This window comes from Rhopalosiphum padi, chromosome 1, assembly GCF_020882245.1.
Source record: "Rhopalosiphum padi isolate XX-2018 chromosome 1, ASM2088224v1, whole genome shotgun sequence".
In the NCBI taxonomy this organism is placed as follows: Eukaryota; Metazoa; Arthropoda; class Insecta; order Hemiptera; family Aphididae; genus Rhopalosiphum; species Rhopalosiphum padi.
This window is the reverse complement of record NC_083597.1, coordinates 9951823-9971363: the sequence shown is the minus strand read 5'-3', so window position 1 is coordinate 9971363 and position 19541 is coordinate 9951823. Positions and strand designations below refer to the sequence as shown.

Below are 19541 nucleotides of genomic sequence, written 5' to 3'. Positions count from 1 at the left end.
GAAATTTTCACCAAATGTTTATATTAGAGTTATATATTTACGATTAAATTTTCAAAATATTTTGACCTTTTTTAAGCTACTTATAGACAATTGAAATTTTCAACTTTTTAAAGTTTTTTTTCTTGAAATGCCGATAAAAAAAATTTGGCTTTCCAAAAAATCTTTAAAATTTTATACAAGGTTTATTATAAGTTGCACTTATCGTCACTTAAATCGTTAGTTATAATTTTTGTTTATAAGCATTTAAAGTTCAAATATTTACGAAATATATCAAAATCGCGAAAATTTGCAAGGAATTTTGAAGTTGAAATTTCATAAAACTTTTGTGATTTATACTTAAGGTTCAAAAATCCAATACAAGGTTATCCATAAGTTTTTCTTTAAGTAAATGTAAAAAAAAATTCCAGCGTCAATATTGAATGAAATAGAGCGTATGAAATTTAATTTTTTACGAAATCGCGTAAAATAACGATATATTACAATTTAAATATAAGTAATAATAATATAATATATCCAACTAATTATCATTGACTGACAAATCATCTCCGTTCAGAATCGTTTTTCGTATACAATGATACCCGTCATTGCATTCAAATTTAACACATCCACACGACCAGTGACCTACTCTCCATCTCTACTATACAGCAGAGCGATACCCACTTGCCCACTTTTTTAAATTATATATTCAAAATTCGTATTGTATTTTTCAATATCGTCTTTAACGATTAATTCTGTGAGTTTTTTTTTTATCATCAATAATTTAATTTAACACTACTAAATAGAAGCGAGATTTTTTTATAATTCATCATTTGTTTTATTTTCTATAACTTCTTTAATTTTATAGTAATAGATATTTCCAATTTAAATAATCAATTTTATATTATAATATCAACTATAATATATTTTGAATATTAATGATATTAGTTTGTTGTGAAATCAATCCGGTCACAATAATGGTGGGGGTTCAGTTCCAAAATCATGTATTACAGTCGACAAATTATTGGTATCTACCACTGATTCGATTCTTCCCTTACAGTAAAAACAAACACGCGAATAAAGTATGTGATGATTTATACATAATCTGAAAAAAAAATAAATACAATTTGTATCAATAATTTTAAAATATAATACATGATAATATCATGATTATTCTAGTTCTTATTTACATATTTTCTATCAAAATAAATAAATTAATATGAAAATGTCAATTGCTTATAAATAACTCAAATAGAGGCAAATTATTTTAAAATACACACCATATTTTGGTAAAAATCTCAAGTAACTATATTTATTCGCTTTTTTAATAATCGCAAAATACAAAAAAAATCCTGTTTTTCCTTTATTTTATTTTATTTTTTATTTTTTGGTTTACCCGATTTTTTAATAATTACATTACGGGGAATTTTTTACTTTTGACACCAACTTATCAACAAGATTTAATTTTCTACCAAATATCACCTTCAAAGTTTAAAATCAAAACATTTTACTGTCCCAAAAGATGATAACAAAAAAAGTGCAATTTCTTATTGTATAAGGAATTATGTATAATGTACCTTTCAAAACTAGGTAATATCATTAAATTAATTTATTGTAATTATTTGATTGGTGGTACTACAGTCGACCATCGTTATTATATAATTTTATTCAAGAAACTTTGATTCCCACAACGCTTTCTCTCTTAAAAAATAATATAAATACTATATTAAATAGACAAATCCCCAATGTTGCATTATATTCCACAGAGACTTATTATATACCTTTTAGTTTGTAAAAAATGTATAATTTTTAATGTTTATTGTATATTTTTGCAAATAAATTAATTAACATCGTCGCATTAATTTGTGTAAATAAGCAGTTAAGCACTTGAATTTTTATGCATTTAATAAATCATGCCCACATATTTTTCACTTTTGTATATCATACTTTATAATTGTTAGGTAACTATTAACTATAACTTATGAGTATTGAGTAAAAATTTTAGGATTTTTTAAAATTATGAATTTTAATAACTATTAAGTTGATTATATAAATATGCTTTACTTGCAACATTGATGTTTACACGGTATCAAAGTGACACCATTTTTATTTGAATAACATATTATACATAAATCCTCCTCGTTTATGCTTGAAGCCATAGATTTGTGACGCTTCATGTACCAATCCAAATGTTGATACATATCACCAACTTTTTTAAGTTCTTCCTTATTAATATACTCTTTATCTAATGAAGACAAATTATGTTAAAAATTATACTAAATATTTACTATAGCTGTAAACATAATTAACGAATATTTAATAATAAATGTAAACAAAATTGAATTAATTAACTATACATAGTGTTCAACAAAGGTTTATTGTTATAAAGTTGTGGAAGTAATGTAATATCTATTACCCTATTTATCAGTTTACACTATTAAATTTTTTACTGAAATACTGTATATGTAACCACTAGAAAGAAAATTATTTAAATATATAATATAATATAAACAAGGCCGGATTTCCCGGGTAAGTTTTATTTTTAATTAGTTAACAAAACAACATTGATGTAAAAATAATAGAATTGTTAAAATATTTAAGATCCGTTAAAATGTTAAAGCTTTTATTTTAATTCACGGCTGGTTTTAGAAATATTAATTGAGATATTCTCTCTCTCTGCCTTTAATTTCCTTAATACAAATGCTATAATATTTTTTAGTTCAGATCATCGAAAGTATAAATTGAAATTCACCAAATATTATACATTTAAATTTTACTTAATCGTTTCATAATTATAGACATTATGATTAATTAATAAACTAAATCAATATATTTAATTTTAGCAGCTATAATAGGTAGGTAATTATAAGTAAGTACAATGATAGTAAAATAATAAAATATAATTAAGATAATATAAGAACAAATATAGAATATTTTATCATAACTCTGATATTAAACAGGTATTAATAAATAAGAATTTTTTAATTATAAATACTTTAAAATATAAATATAATTTACAAAAATTCAAGGAAAATGGTTCATCATTTTCATTTTCTGATAATATAATAAAGTCCAATGATGACAAATCAAAATTTGGATCTGAAATTAAAACGTCTGTAATTTCTGGAATACTAGAAATCTTGCTTGGTCTCTCGGCGTTTTCTTCTGAAACTAATAAAGTTTTACGAGTTGTTTAAATCATGAATTTATATATTTTACACATAAAGTGTAGTGTATAAATGGAGTGTAAAATATAAACATTTTTTTACTTATTTATTTTATTGATTAAAAATATAATATTTTAGACGTTGGTTTTTTTTAATAATTTATGATATTTGTTCAATCACCCTGTTTATTTATTTCACCGTCTAACATAGATAACAAAACACCAGTTGTTGCTACAAGAATTGTAAACTTATGTACACATTCCATGTATGGTAAAGATGATGTCAAAATTCGGCTAAACGTAGAAGATGAGGCATTTATACGATTAAGAATTTGACAAATCAACTGAAAAACACAAAACAAATGTACCTATTATATTTTAAGAAATTAAAAAAAATTCTAATATTCTTTACAACCTGAAAGACTCTGCCAAGTGATCCTTCTTGGTCAATTATAATATTACGATCAAAATGAATCATCATTTCAATAACACGTAATAAAGTTACAGTGTAAATAAAACTTTTACCGCACATTTTTAGCTTATTCGCTTCTTCCGGCGAAATAGTAAAAGAATTGTTTTCATTTATATATTTTACCTGTTCAAATTGTAAAAGTAACAAAACTATAGTCTCATGTATAAAATGAAACTAACAAACTTAATGTATGAATATCAACATAATCATACTTCTTGAAATAAACTTATAAACTCAGAAAAAGCCCAGTTTAGATAATTCAAAGAGCTATTGATAAAATTAGACGCTGTTTCTTTGTCGGAAGCTATGACTGTCCGTATGTCATTTTGAAGCACAATCGCAGGTGGTCGTACTGTCAAAAAAATAAAAATAAAACAGTAATTATAACTATTACAAGAATGTTATAAAACTATAACCAGTTCCCATGTTAGAAAACACAATTTCTTCGAGTGCTCCTTGCGTAGAAATGTGTTTATTTTTTAGATGAGGTGGCTGTACATAACGGAATGCAAATCCAGAACCATACCAAATTAACATCAATAATAAATTGGTTTTTATCCATATTTTTCGTTCCGTCGGTTTAAAAATTGATTTGATCGCACGCAATCGTCTAAAAAATAATAATTTTCTTCGTTATATTAAACATATTTTTATTTGCATATAAACCATGTATAATTATATAATATACGAGTAGTACATATTAATATAGTATAGCATTAATTATAGTATATACATCACAGACCACAGTTATAAAAAATAAAAACAATCTTTAAAATATTTGACAGATTAAATTAGTTATATTGTTAAATATTACATATTATATATTATTGAGTCTTACGATTTTTCGGAGACTTCTTGAAGAATGACAATTGATTTGGGATGAGTTAAGTATAAAGTTACTCCTTGTATTATTATTTCTTTTGTTTTTGGATGGATTATTCTATGGTCATTGAAAAAGTTTAGTAGTAATTCAGCAATTAACTTAGCTAACCATTTTTTACCTAAAATTAAACTTTTATTTAATATGAAGATAAATATTTATTTAATATTAATATTACCAACTATGATATCATCAAACTTCTGGGTTATGTTCGTATAATCGGGTAATATAACAGCTAACCCTAATAGATTATCTATATAATAGTCTGGGACGAATCCGAACAATTCTTTTTCTATGTCTGAACAATATTTTAGTGTGTGAGAAATGATGGTGAGAATCCATTCTAAAATTTGTTCATTTGCGGTTACAAATATCAAACTCTTCAGCCAGGCTATATGTCTCGTTGATAAACATACTTTTTTTTCAATGTCCTAAACAAATATATAAATATTTTTATATTTATAAAAATATTTTGATATATCAAATTTTAAATATATAAAAAATACCTTAAGGGTATGCTCTAAAACATCCCTGTTTTCATTGGAAGTTTTTAATTCATAATCTACTAAAGCATAATCTATTGATAGTTCGACTAATCTTTCTTTGAAAGCTACATACTAAGAATAATACATTTAAATTAAAAATAATAATAAATTAATAATATGTTAAATACATGTATAACGTTATAAATATATATATTATGTTATATCTTCTTACATCAATTAATTGTCTATGACAAGCTACATGATATAAACATATTATACTATTTAGTAGCACAGAAAATATGTGTATTTTGTCAGTAGGTAAATTATCGAATGACAATGTTCTATTGACAGCACCAGCGATATGGGTGTTTGCATTTCTGTCTTCTGTAATGAGTCTTCTTAAAACAGTAATTATATCTGCCGGCGAATCGATCTCTATTATTGCATCCTCGGCTTGAAGCATATCGGCTTGAACAAAATCATATAACGCACTATGACTATAGGTATATGGCCATATGGGTAAATCAAAAAGTATTGAAGAAATATCCCTTTGAATATTTTAACGTTACTCTTAATTAGTATTTCACGTGATAAATGACGTTTAATTACGGGATAATATAATAATACAATATAATTGAACAATATTGAATACCTATAAAATTGGTATTATAATATGCAATTATTATTTTACATATGCATAAAACAATCGAATATTATTGTTTGATTCGTATAATTTATAATAATACTAATTAATACTATAGTAAAGTGAAGTGCAACAAATTAAAAACTATTAAAATGTATAAACTGTATAAAAGTAATACAATGTAGGTATGTAACATAAAATTGGAAAATCGTGCAGTCATTTTATTTTCCTAAATAATTATTCTAACAGGTTTCGCGCTATTGTTTTATTTTTCCGTGAATAATGTTTAGTATAATTTATTGCGATCATACGTCCTGTTTTGTGCAAGATTGTCCTTTTTCAGTTTTCCGTCCTACTGTCCTGACGAACTTCTTTCAGGACGTCTTTTGTCCTATTTTTTTTATATCGATGCTAATTATTCCGTATGAGAAATGTATTAAATTAAATATAAATATTTTAAAGTTTTAACATACTAATTGAAATTTTATTTTATTTTTGAATCAAATAAATTTGTTAACAAAACTATTTGTCATATTGTGTCATATTTGTTACATTATGTTGAGCGGTGAATGTAATCTCATCGGAAATCAAAGTTATTTTAAAATAGTTTACTTTTATGTTTTCGAAATTCGATATAATTTCAATAGTATTATATACATAAATCGATGGCTTAAGTTAGAACTATATAAAATTCTAATATTATAGTTAATAACTTAAAAATTAAAATGCTTAAAAAATGCGTATTTAATACTTCCAATTTATAAGTTGAATTAAAAAATAATGATACATATATATTGGCTGTATCAAGCAGTTCTTCGACTAACGTAATATAATTTTTTATTAGTAATCCAACAAATTAAAGCGAACGTATTGCAGCGGATTGGGTGTATTTTAGTATCATACTATAATACATAATCATTCGTTTCGGTTTAAAAATTATAAATTAATAATAAAAAAAAAAATCACGACAAAAATTTTCTTGTGCCCGTACAAAATGTGAATCTATAATTGTGAATGCAGTAGCTCATTTTGCCATTCAACAGATTTTAGAAGAACTGAAATCAATTAAATTCGCGAAAATTATAGTGGACATGCCGATCATAAATATTTTTAATTCAGTATTTTAACCCACAAGTAAGAATGAAAATAAAAGTAATAGAATTTAAGAATTTAAAAGGAGCAACATCAACTATTTTAACAGACTATACCTATGATGAATGTTTAAAAAAAAATTACAATTTATTAAATAAAATCGTTGCATTTTCAGATGATTATTGCAATATAACACTTTCAGAGTTAATAATATAGATATGATTATGGAAAATTAACGAAAAAACTATAATGATTAATTATATCACTTATAGAATGTATTACTGAAATTATTTTGTCCTGTTTTTTATTATTTTTTTTAAATATGGTCACCCTAGTGTAGTTCATGCATACACCATAAACGGCATAAACTACACGTGCTGTAATATACATGTTTCACTTTTGATTTTTGGTGTTTTTTTTTTTACCTCCTTTGAATATTGAATATAGAGCGAATATCAAACCTCTCAGTTTTCATACCGTTTTAGTGTGTAGTGTCCGTTTCAAACCTCGCACGTTAGGTATATTATGTACATTGTTTTAAAAACATAAATAAATAAATAAAAACGCATTATGACCAGCTTTACAGTGAACAATTTAAATGATATTTTTTATCAGGTGTTAATGTATATGAAATTATGAAATTATTAAAACTAACTCAACTTGCTCAATCCTTAAATCAGAAAAAAATAATTAAGATTTTAAGCAAAATACGTTTAAAAGCGCAAAGGTGATGGCAATAAATAATAATATCATTATTTATAAAATATGCTACAAATTGTGTATTTATTGAATAAATTATTCGGGTAGACATAATTACAAACATATTTTCCCGTGAAAGATATGATAAAAACTAAAAATAAATAATTGTTAACGACTAATTTACAATTCGATCTAAAAATTCCAACATCCTATGTATTTTAAATTTTAAAATACTAATATAATATGTAAGCTACTATAAGATTTAAATCTGCCACTCCGAATTGTTTATTTAAACACAATAACTCATAAGTTATCATTGTTTCAAATGTTTAATAAAAAATTATTGAGCCTATCCTTAAATAATCTTTACACTTAACATACAAATTCAAAATAATTGGTTACTATTCTATGTAAACAATTTTTTTGTACATATTTGATTACAACTTTGAAATTCAAACATTTGTACATGGGGTATAGTATAAGCACTATAAGCCAAATAAAAAATACTGTTACTCAAATATAATTGAATCAGAGCCAATAAATATATAGGCAGGGTATTAATACTAAACATTTCGTTATTGTCGTCATAATAGTTACCTTACTATAATTAAATACATCACTTGTAAAAATATTACTATTGTTATCATCATCATTTCGACTGTCAAACGGAGGTCCCAGTTTCGATTTGATAATTTCATTATATTTATTTTTCAAGTACGAAAACGTGCCTCCTATTCGTTCGATTCCAAAAAAATTGTAGTTTTTCAAATAAAAAATATTTGGGTGTATTCTTAAATCATTAACGTTTACTAGTTCTTCCCTCAGCAGTTCACGTAATAAAAATGATAAACGAAAGAATGTACTCAACAATACTGGACCCGGTTGTTTTAATATAGGATCATTCTAAAAAATATAAGGAAATTTAAAATACTATTTAAAACACTGAAATCACAACATTTTCATACATACATTATAAATTACTAATACAACTATTTTTTTATTTTAATATGATAATTTATAAAATTACCATCAAGTATTTTTCTAAAATATTAGTAGATTACTTTCGTAATTACATAAACACGGTCACTCCTTCCTGGAGAATTTTAAATAATAATAGCTTAATGTAAAAACTTTAATTACAACTATAGTAAACTGTAAACTATTTGATGTTTAACATATTAATCAATATTTGATGAACTATTTGGATGATAATATGAACAGTTTTAAGTTCCTGATTTAGACTCCGTGGAGCAACAATTTTAATACAGGATTTCAATCATAATCATGTCTTAGGCGCACTAATACGTGTACATAATTTGTATTCCAATAAGAACAAAAATCCTTTTCATAAATATTGTAAAATTAATATTACTGTTAGTTATAATTAACTAAATTAATAACATTTTGTTTGAAATTTTGAATATTAAAAATATTGAAATAATACAAAATCTGGTAAAATTTAATAAAATTCAGAAAAAAATTAATAATATCTATGGTAAAAAAAACTTATAATATTTACCCTCCAATAAATTATATTTTCTTGCGTAAAAATTTGGAATCGTCTGCTAAATAAAACTCTGGAGCTCACTATTGTGTCAGTTTGGTCATTGTCGTTTAATAAGGTTTTAAGAAATATTATCTGAAGTTTTTCTATTTCTGTTTGAATAAATAATGATTAAGTGTAATTAATTATATTTAATATGGTTTAAAAATATAAATCATAAATTACGAATCAATAATTTTTTGATTTTTTCACTCGCTTCATTGTAAGCCGATTTAGATTTTTTATAATCCTGAGGAAAATTTTTTATCAATTTATTTTGCATATCTTCTGCCAAATCTACATTTTCTATACTCCAATACACACGTGGTATCATTTTTTTAAGCATTTCGTCAGATGGAGAAATAATGTGTAAGAAGTTAGAAAACCTATAAAATTAATTATTTTTTTAATGCATATTATATCCTTTTATCATTTTATTACACAATGTAAGAATAATAATATTAAATGCTAAACTATTGACAGTCTATTATAATATCTTTATGTATATAGTATACCTATAAAATATTTCAAAAATAAAATGGACACTACACCCTACAATAATAATACGTTTAGTTTTTCAAATTCAAACAATACTGAAATTTATAGATAGGTAAATCTTTGATGAGAATAATTTTAAATAAGCAAAGGTTGTAATTACAAATATATTAGAAATTAAAAAATAAATGAATACAATACAATATTAATTACTCAATTAGTTTTGTAGTAACGCCATTGAGTCAAACATCATAAATTTAAATAATAGAGATACAATTTGATTTAAACATTTTAACATATAATACTTAATTTACCGATCTACATATTGTAACATGGTAGGATAAAAACAAATTTACTTTATGCAAAATAAAAAATATTTAATAAATAAAAAACCGATTATAACTTAATAAATAGTCGTTGATACTCTAAACCGAAAAATAAGTACATATTTGCAGCATTATTCATGACAAGTGAATAGTTATATATATATATTATATTATATAGAACAATAATAACTTATGAACTGTCAAGACATTCTTTTATGCTCAACATTGAAGCAATAGCATATTGAAATATGTACAATACATTTTGAAACACAATGTTTAACTTTCTTATTACTCATTTTAATTTTGAAATTGTGCTAGTATGATTTTGTGTTATTAAATGATAAATTGTAAATATAACACAATTCTTTAATGATAAAAAAATTATAATGATTAAAAAATGTAATATTATGAATATAAAATTTATTATTAATAAATTTATACTTATACTTGTACATTATGGTGTATTTGTATTATAAATTAGAATTGCATATTTTATGAATAATAAACAATAAACCAATACTAAATTCGTTTATTCATTTTAAAGTATATTTTCGAATTGATTATTATCCAATAAAATTTTACAAAAAAACTACTATTCTTGTAGCCACTTCCCTTGTTATCCAATCATCTCTAAATCATTTTTCAAATTATAAAAATTAATATACAATTAATGTATACAAAATGTTAGCAAAGATTTAGAGATTATGAGTGGAGAGGGGAGGGCTGTGTATATATAACAGAGCGCCAAATCACTTACTTAAAAAAAAGCTTTTTAGATGAAAACAATAGTTTATTAATTCTAATAACTTATTTTCAAATGTTTGTAAAATTTAATAATAATCTTTATTTGTCGGAATTTCATTTAAATTACAAATACAATATGGTAATATCAATACGCGCGTTACATTAATATTGAGGAAGGTTTAATGATAATTGTTTAACGTGAAGAGGGGATTTAACTCACGTAGTATTTACACTATTCAGTCTAATTAAGGTAAATTGTATAACTATATAGTACCTATATAATATGTATAAATGATTGAATCTTAACAGTTATGTTCATGTTTAATCTAATTCTAAATGAACAATGTTATAAATACATAATATATTATATTATTATGAAAATTTATATTTCATGTGTTTTTAAGCTGTAACATCTTATGAAAAATACAAAAAAAAGTCACAATTAAACAATTAATAATATTTTACTAAATTGATTTTTATCAATCAATATAATATATTTTCATGGCACCAAACCAATATAAGTACTAAGTAGTACAAGTTATACATATTTGACTATTGCAGTATTACGTAATAATTAACAAAATTATTGTTTCATGTTAATTATTTATTTATTACAATCAGAAAATTGAACCTTATAATATAGTACAGTTAACTTTCGTTTTGTTTACGAATACAGTTAATTATAATTCGAATAAAACCACGAATTACTACTATTATTATAACATGTAAATACTTCCAATTTATTCACAGTAATAATTTATTATAATAATCAATGGAAATCAGATTTCAGATTTTAATCAGATTATCGTACATCTAGAATTTTGTTATATTTTATTCAACTCAAAGTAATTAAAATGAGAATACTAATGAATAATGATGCAATAAATGTTGTTAAGATTATCCTAATGTTCTTCATTGAACTATTGAAATTTGAGTTCTAAAGATAAAACCATGTTGTTTTCATTTATTTTTGTATTTTTGTTATCATTATATTTATTTTTTATATCGATATATTTGATTTTAAACGAAAATGTAGGTTTTAAATGTTAATAATATGTTATTAAAATTATGTTAGTATTTTCCTATACTAAAGATAAAATATTTTATGTTGATAAATCTAAAACCGTGCTAAAAATAAACTAAATTGCTATTGAAATTTATTATCGGTCACATTTTCACTATAATTAATAAATCAAATACTAACAACGATAATATTATGATGTACTTATATAATCTATAATATAATAATATTACATACATTATACATTATTTTAAATTAAAATATTTTCCTTGGTTCTTTCTATAAATAACAAACACTCATGCATAACATTATATAAGTGCAATGTTCTACTAAAGAAATGAGGAATAATTTTAAAAAATAACTACCTAAATGTGGTACCTACTATCTAATGTAATTGTACGTTTAGTTATACAACTTCTAAAGCATTAAAAGTATAATATTGTCTAATTTAAAATAACAGTACGTACTTAATCTTGTCGAAAAAAATATTTATAATTGTCTCTTTTCTAGTATTGGTTTCTTGACAAATTGCAATTAGTAGTTTGAGTGCAGCTGTTTGATGAGATATGTCAAATTGATTTCTCCATGTACATTTAAATTCACAAAGTAGACAAAATATTAAACAATTCATGATGGAAACCATTCTATGTTTCTAGACAATTGGAAAACTTTATGATTACTGTACATTTTAATTAGTTGAACTTTTAAGGCTTTAACCATACAACAAAATAAATTAATAAACACTTCATATTATTCTATAATTAATGTTATACAAGCATAATTTAATATAAAAGAATAAAAAGTATAAACTAAAAAGAAAATAAATATTCCTGAGGACCATAAATATTGCGTTGTTTAAAATATGTTCTAAGTAGTAAAGTCTAAAATAATAAATATATATTTTTAAACGAACAACTTAAAATGAAATTATTTAGAGACTGTTCTCCAAAATTCTTATATAGGTATGTTAACTTCAAAAAAAATTTGAAAGCAGTAGAACTGTAAGTATAATTAAATAAAAATAACATACTAATACCGGCAAAAAATAGTTTTTATTTTTTATACTGCCATTATCTCAATTGTAAAATTCTAAATAGGTACCTTGTGAATACAGATCTTAATTTAAAACAAAACGTAATTTTCATAAGATCAAATCTAACCTTAGATTGAGTAAAATTATTAATTATGACTAACAACAATTGACTACCAGAAACCATCCTAAAATTTAAAGTTATTAATTTTTTACTGCTCTAAAAGGTGATAACAGACACAAAATAAAACACATCATAATATATCACAAATCAATATATTCAGTGCTGTACTCGGAATCTAAACGTACATATCAATTGTGTTAGGTATATTGATAATCAAATTAGTCAGCTTAATAAATTAATGACCATATAATATGTAATATCATGACGTGTAAAACGTAATATTATTAATCTTATTATATTTATTATATTCTTAAACATTATTTATCACGTTAAAATGTAACTTACAGGTATTATTTCCCACATTAATTCAAGAAGAACTATAAGCTTTTGAGGACTTTTTTTGTTCAAATTCTTTAAAAATAATATTAAGCAGCTATCTACAACAAATTGATTTTTCAATAAGTGCTCAAACTGACGAAATAATATATTTTTTATAATATGATTAACTCTTATTTTATCGTAGTGTTTCAAATTATTTTTCGTCTGAAATATAGTCACTAGAATTTTTGTAACATATTCGAGTATAGAAATATAAAACTCACATTAATTTTATTTAGACTGATTTGGCTTTCAATTAGAGAAATGATATTTTTTTCAAGACGTCTGAAATAATTTATTAAGGCTATTGGGCTAGTAATTATAGGTTTTGATCTCAACACTGGAAATTTAAATGGTCTTTCACCCAAATTAACAACTACATTTTCTTCATCGGAAAGAGTTAATGCAGGAAAATACGTCAAGTCGTCTTTGTTTAATAACTCTTCAAATATTACACCAAGTGATTGACCATTACTAAAAAAAATATAAATAACAATACTATAATTTTTTAAACACTACTTTTCTAAAAGTATAAACCTAATAAACATTTAAAAGGACTATTTGTGACCATTTTTTTTTTTAAGATGTTAAAGAAATGTTTATATCTTATTTATGTTAAGTTTCCATCTAATAAAATACAGCATAATAAATTCATGTTTATCAGAAACGATTTTGTATTATTTGTTTAAATATGTTAGTGCACTAAATTATTATCAAACATAAAGACAATAAAATATTATCTGTGTATGAATATTGATTTTTTTATAGCACTTCAATTATTAAGCGATTTACGAGCATTTAAAATATCAAAATTCAAAAATACACATAAATAGCTAAAAATTATAATATCTTAAAAAACTTAGGAGTTAGTATGATTAATAAAAAAACAACACATATATTACTTCGATTATTATGACATTTAAGAAGTGAAGTCCTATTTCAATACATTCTATTTTTTTACTGTAATTTGTTCAATCAATTATTTTTTTATTATTATTTTAATATACCTATTACTTATCTACTTTAAAAGTATACACTTTAAAATTCCAAAAATCAAGGTTTGAATAAATGCATCACTATTAAAAGTTTAATAAACTTGTATAGCTGTATATAAACATTATAGCATTGTTTCAAATCTTAACCCTGCCATTGTTTGTACAAGAAATTTTTATATGAACCAAGTTACACCAACGTAATGTTTTTTTTCTAACGTCTACCTAGTATAGTTTTTATTTAAACTTGATAAAAAAACTTATATAATTATAAGACAAATTAACTATACTGTAATAACAACTTTTTTCTCCTTGACATTTTAATGAAACTGTGTATTTTATTTTTTACTTTTTTAATACCAATTTAATTTAATTATACTATTCTACTTATTACAGAAAAATTTCAATTATAATACTTGAAAAATTCCATAGACTTTTTTGCAAAGTCAATAGTACAACCAATTATATTTCCGACTCTCCATTTTCGACCGTATGTGCACGCATTAGACATATTCCACTTTTCTAAACGATAACCATCAAAACCATACGAATTTTCTGTTTCTCCTGAAAAATTATAAGGCATAGATATATTAAATTATAATATTAACATATTATTTAGTTATAATTATTATTATTATATTATAGTATATTATTTTATATTATAATAAATCATCATCAATAATTCAATAGCTATTATAACTGTCTAATAGATTATATTATTTTTCGTGAAAAAATACCAAATACCTACTCCCAGTTCATCAGTAAAGGCACACCTCTGAGTAGCCCATCCTATGCGCATCGGTCCATTAGAACTTAACTGTACTTCATATTGATAGACATCATCATCGTTTCTTGTACCATGTGCCGACTTCACAGTGGCCATATTACTCCTTGAATACATCGTACCAAATTCCGTGAACAGCATTTGTCCATTTAAATAGGTTGAATTAAAAGATTCAACATTTTCAAAATATGTTTTTTCTACATTTAACAGTTCATCAAATTCTGATTTGTCAGCTAATATTTCCATATCATCTTTCAACTTATCTATGCTTTAATGACAATTAATATTCTCCATTAAAGTTTAGATAAGACACATATATTTTAACACTTTACTCTGAATAGACTTTTTCATTCTTTACCAACGTTTTTAATTTGTTTTTACCGTCTTTTCCAAATATTTTAGTTACTTCTTCGACCACAGTGTTTACTAGACAAATTTATTTAAAAAAAAATATATTTAAATTAAATAAATTAATTAAATGTTAACTATCGTAGTATTACACACTTAAACTAAAAAAATATATATAAAATATTTTAAAATAAATATTGTTTAAATACTATTATAGATGGTACTTAATCGAATCAAACAATGGTTTACCATCAATATGGTCAATATTTGAGTTCTCCATTAGTATTTTATCTTATGATTAATTTATTTCAAACAACTATTATGAAATAGATTATACGTTGTATTAATACAACTATACCAATACGTATTCCATGACAATTCAAACGATATATTTATTTTTTAATAATAATTAATAGGCCAGAAAATATATTATATTTGTGTTTTTTACTAATATTAAGTCTGCAACCACGATCAAATCGATCTACATCCTGCCTATTACACAAAAACTATAATTAATCATTAGTTTACACTACACAAATAATACAAAACGTATTGCTCATATGAACATGTTAAAACTGTACATTTTTAGATATTTTTACTATTTATACTGTTACTGGTGCCAAAAAAAGTTTGAAAATATTATATTCCTAGTTAGTAAATTAATATATTTAGCTATGGTGTTCGGTGTACACTCAGCGACGAGTGTAGGGGACTACTATACTGCAAAGTGACCTCGGATTTTTATTTTCTTGAATTAAAACATCCAGTAATGCCTAGGCATAATGTACCTATTTTTTTATTTCAAAATAAAATATAATTTTTTTTTCTGTAAAAATTAGCAATTATGATTTGTGATAAGGTCGATACGGAACTACGATATAGTGATAATTTATTAATATACTGCAGATCATTGATCAATATAATATTACATTACATAATATGTTTCAAATCTATGTACATTAAGTATAGAAAAACGGTATGTGTTTGTCTAGATTTGTTTCTTTTTAATCAGCCGTTGACTTATTGAATTTATTATAAACGTTTGGGATTTTACATCATAAACAGGGTAATCTACTTAACATAAGACATTCATTATTTAAGAAAACACTAACATTTTCGAAAATATATCTTTATACTATAATATTTTAAACATTTTTGAAAAAAAATTATAGTTTAACTATTTTTTAACTGTTTTTATTTATTTTTTTTTTATTCACAATAAACAGGGAAAGACCCTTTTGGTGAAAACAGTAATTTGGTGTATGAGATAACAATAATATGATCTGAATATTTAAGTATCTTACAGTTAACAGAAATTAGACTACATTAATACATTTATGACAAACAAATAATGAAAATAACAGTTAAATAATATTAATAATAAGACTAAATTTAAATAATTATTTCATATTTTGAAGCAAAATATTATTTAGAGCATTTCAATCTATTAAAATGAAATTTTGGACGTAGTTTATTAGTTATAAGTATAGGTATTTAAAGTTTAGATGAGTGGAATAGCGGACTAAAATTTTTCGAGCTAGGTAACTACTTCTGTGGCCCGGCACCACACTACTCCTCCCATCTAAATTTCTTTAAACTACTCATAAACTAATTACCTTAAATTCGACTTTTATTTACTGAAGTACCTTAAAAAATATTTTGTTTTGAAATAAAGAATTAAAAATGCATATGGGAAAACGTTAAAAATTTTAAAAATAGAAAACATATCTTATTTAGAAAAATAATGTTTTTAACGGCTTAAAATAATGTAGAAAACATATTTTCAAAAACATTAGCAGTTTTTGAAATAATGACTGTCTTATGTTAAAAGGATCACCCGATTTATTATATACATATCACTTCGTATAATATAATACCAATCGACTATCATGTGTGTAGGTGTAGAATGTAGAATGTTCTAGGCATTTCGCGAAGAAGTCGACGGTGAGTAATACTGAACGGTGAAGTCATTATTTAGATAAACAAAGGATTAAATAATACCTTATTCTATTATGGACACTATTATCGATCAACATTAATTATATATTAGATATTACGATGTAATCATAATTTATAATAATACACCTATTATGTAGATAGTACCTACCTATAACCTATGTATTAATGATGGGTACATGGGTCGCGTTATATTTTTATTGCTGTGTTATGTCTTGCTAAAACCCGATGAAAGTTCTAGAACATTCGCGTCTCGAATGATCTCCGCATTTTTTTTTTTTTTTGTAGGTATATCATACATTCTAGCATTATAAATAAAAACTTAATATCAAGCTACAAATTAATTTAAAAAACATCTTTAATATATATGTAGACTTCCAACTTTAATTAATTAGTTAACTATATGACATATGTATATATATTAAACAAAATGCTCAATAATAAGCATACGAATGAAATCAAAATATATGATTAGTTGAATTTAAATAAGTTCCTTAAATTATTACTAAATTATCAAAACAATATTATATATAGATATATATATTTATACTCATTATATTCATAATACACTATGCCTATAGTTAATAAAGGAAAATGTTAGTGTTTGGTTTAGAAAAGTATTAATTATTTTGTCAATATTTAATAAGATCTAAATTAACAGATAGGTATTATTAAAAATAGTTAGATTAGTATTAAATATTATAGCATTTTTCAGAATAATTTAAATTTATAAAAGTGAAAATATTCTATTTATATTAAATTATCTACCTACCAATGTCACTTACTTGTCGGTTTATATTTTACAAGTAGGTACTTAACTGTCTTAAAAATGATTGTATTATTAAAAAGAGGCGTTCTCAGGATTTTTTATTGGGGGGGGGGGGGATATGACAATGTATTAAAAGGTGAGCCGTAGAGGCAGCCTCCACATCCCTTTTTTAAATTTAAAAACAACATACATTCAATTATAACAACATTATATTTTTAATTAAAATATTAAATCTACAAAATTATATCAAATTTTCTTGATTTTTGAGCCATCACATCAAGAACTTCTTTGGCATCAATTATTATATGATATACGAAGTTATAATATTAATAAAATATGTACTCACTACTCCTTACTACTCCTTACTTCAGTCATTGAGTTTCTTAAATAGGTTAAAAAAAAGCTTATACCCACCCGTTATTTAGCACTAAAAAAAAGGCCATGGGGTGGTCTATCCCCCCCCCCGTGAGAACGTCCATGTTATTAAATATGTGTAGTATGCTAAAATGTTAACAATTTTTTACCAAACCACTGCATTAAAAACAGATTTAGAATATATTTAATATGATTTTAGTTCTAAATGATGTTATTGATTTAAAAAAAAAATGCTTAATTGACTCATAAAATACATGTGTAAAACTGTAAACGAATGACACACTTATGCAGTTTGTACCTATATAAAATATCCAATGTCACACCTCTTTGCTTACACATTATATTTTATAATCAAACTAAACCACTACACAAGACAGTACAATAATACATAGTATGTATCTATTTAAAATAATATGATTATATTTTTAAAATATTTACAATATTATTTATGTTATTTGTTTTGTTTAAAAAACAAAACAATGTATAGGTATTTAATAATAACATAATATACTAATCGCAATGGTTCATATTTCATAACATACTATTACTTATGTAGTTTATATAAACTTATTGAAAATTAGATAAAAACTATACGAATAGTCAATAATTGATTAAATTAAAAATCATAATATGTATATTATGATCAATACATTATATTAAATATATACATGGTATTAAATATAATACTATAACATACAGTTAAAATAGTTTTCCTTTACTGATAACATTAACTCGTAATATTTTTTATTATTAGTTAGGTACATGTAATATTAATTAAGTGAGTTAGTGAGTAACTTAGGTAGTAGAAAGTCAATGGTCTTAAAAAAAAAAAAAACTAAAGATTATAATTACCTGACGGCTGACAAATTACTACCTCCGTCATAACATTGTTTAAGAAGATTTTCTAAGATTGAATAAATTATTTACAATTCCATTAAAGATATCTTACGATGATAATACTAATCAGTAATCAGTAAAGGCAAATTACTAGTAAAATCACCTAATGTATTATCAATTCTTAAAAGAAGGATATACTTTATATGTGTCACTACATTCCTCATAAAATATGTTAGACACTGAGACAAATACAAGAAAACTTGGGAACTTGGTGTAAGTAATCTCTTCTTAATACCTGCCACACATATTCACAATTATTGATGTGTAAATAAAAAAAATCCAAATATACTTATAATTTTTTTGATATTTAACATCTTGCATTTCTGAATCTAGTCTGCAATTTTAA

At 23.7% G+C, this 19541-nt stretch overlaps 1 protein-coding gene across 1 annotated transcript; it reads right to left on the bottom strand.

Moving 5' to 3' along the window:
* Positions 1–945: 945 nt before the first annotated feature.
* On the bottom strand, positions 946–15478 carry LOC132931654 (E3 ubiquitin-protein ligase RNF123-like). The gene is made up of 17 exons (XM_060997560.1): positions 15448–15478; positions 15183–15276; positions 14811–15118; positions 14483–14630; positions 13299–13548; positions 8049–8316; positions 5212–5432; positions 5001–5111; positions 4673–4925; positions 4453–4615; positions 4031–4224; positions 3827–3966; positions 3558–3737; positions 3324–3486; positions 2995–3147; positions 2041–2221; positions 946–1081 (listed from the first exon to the last, which is right to left on the bottom strand). The coding sequence occupies exons 1-17, from the start codon at positions 15476–15478 to the stop codon at positions 946–948; spliced, it is 2994 nt and encodes a 997-aa protein (XP_060853543.1).
* Between the last annotated feature and the right edge of the window lie 4063 nt (positions 15479–19541).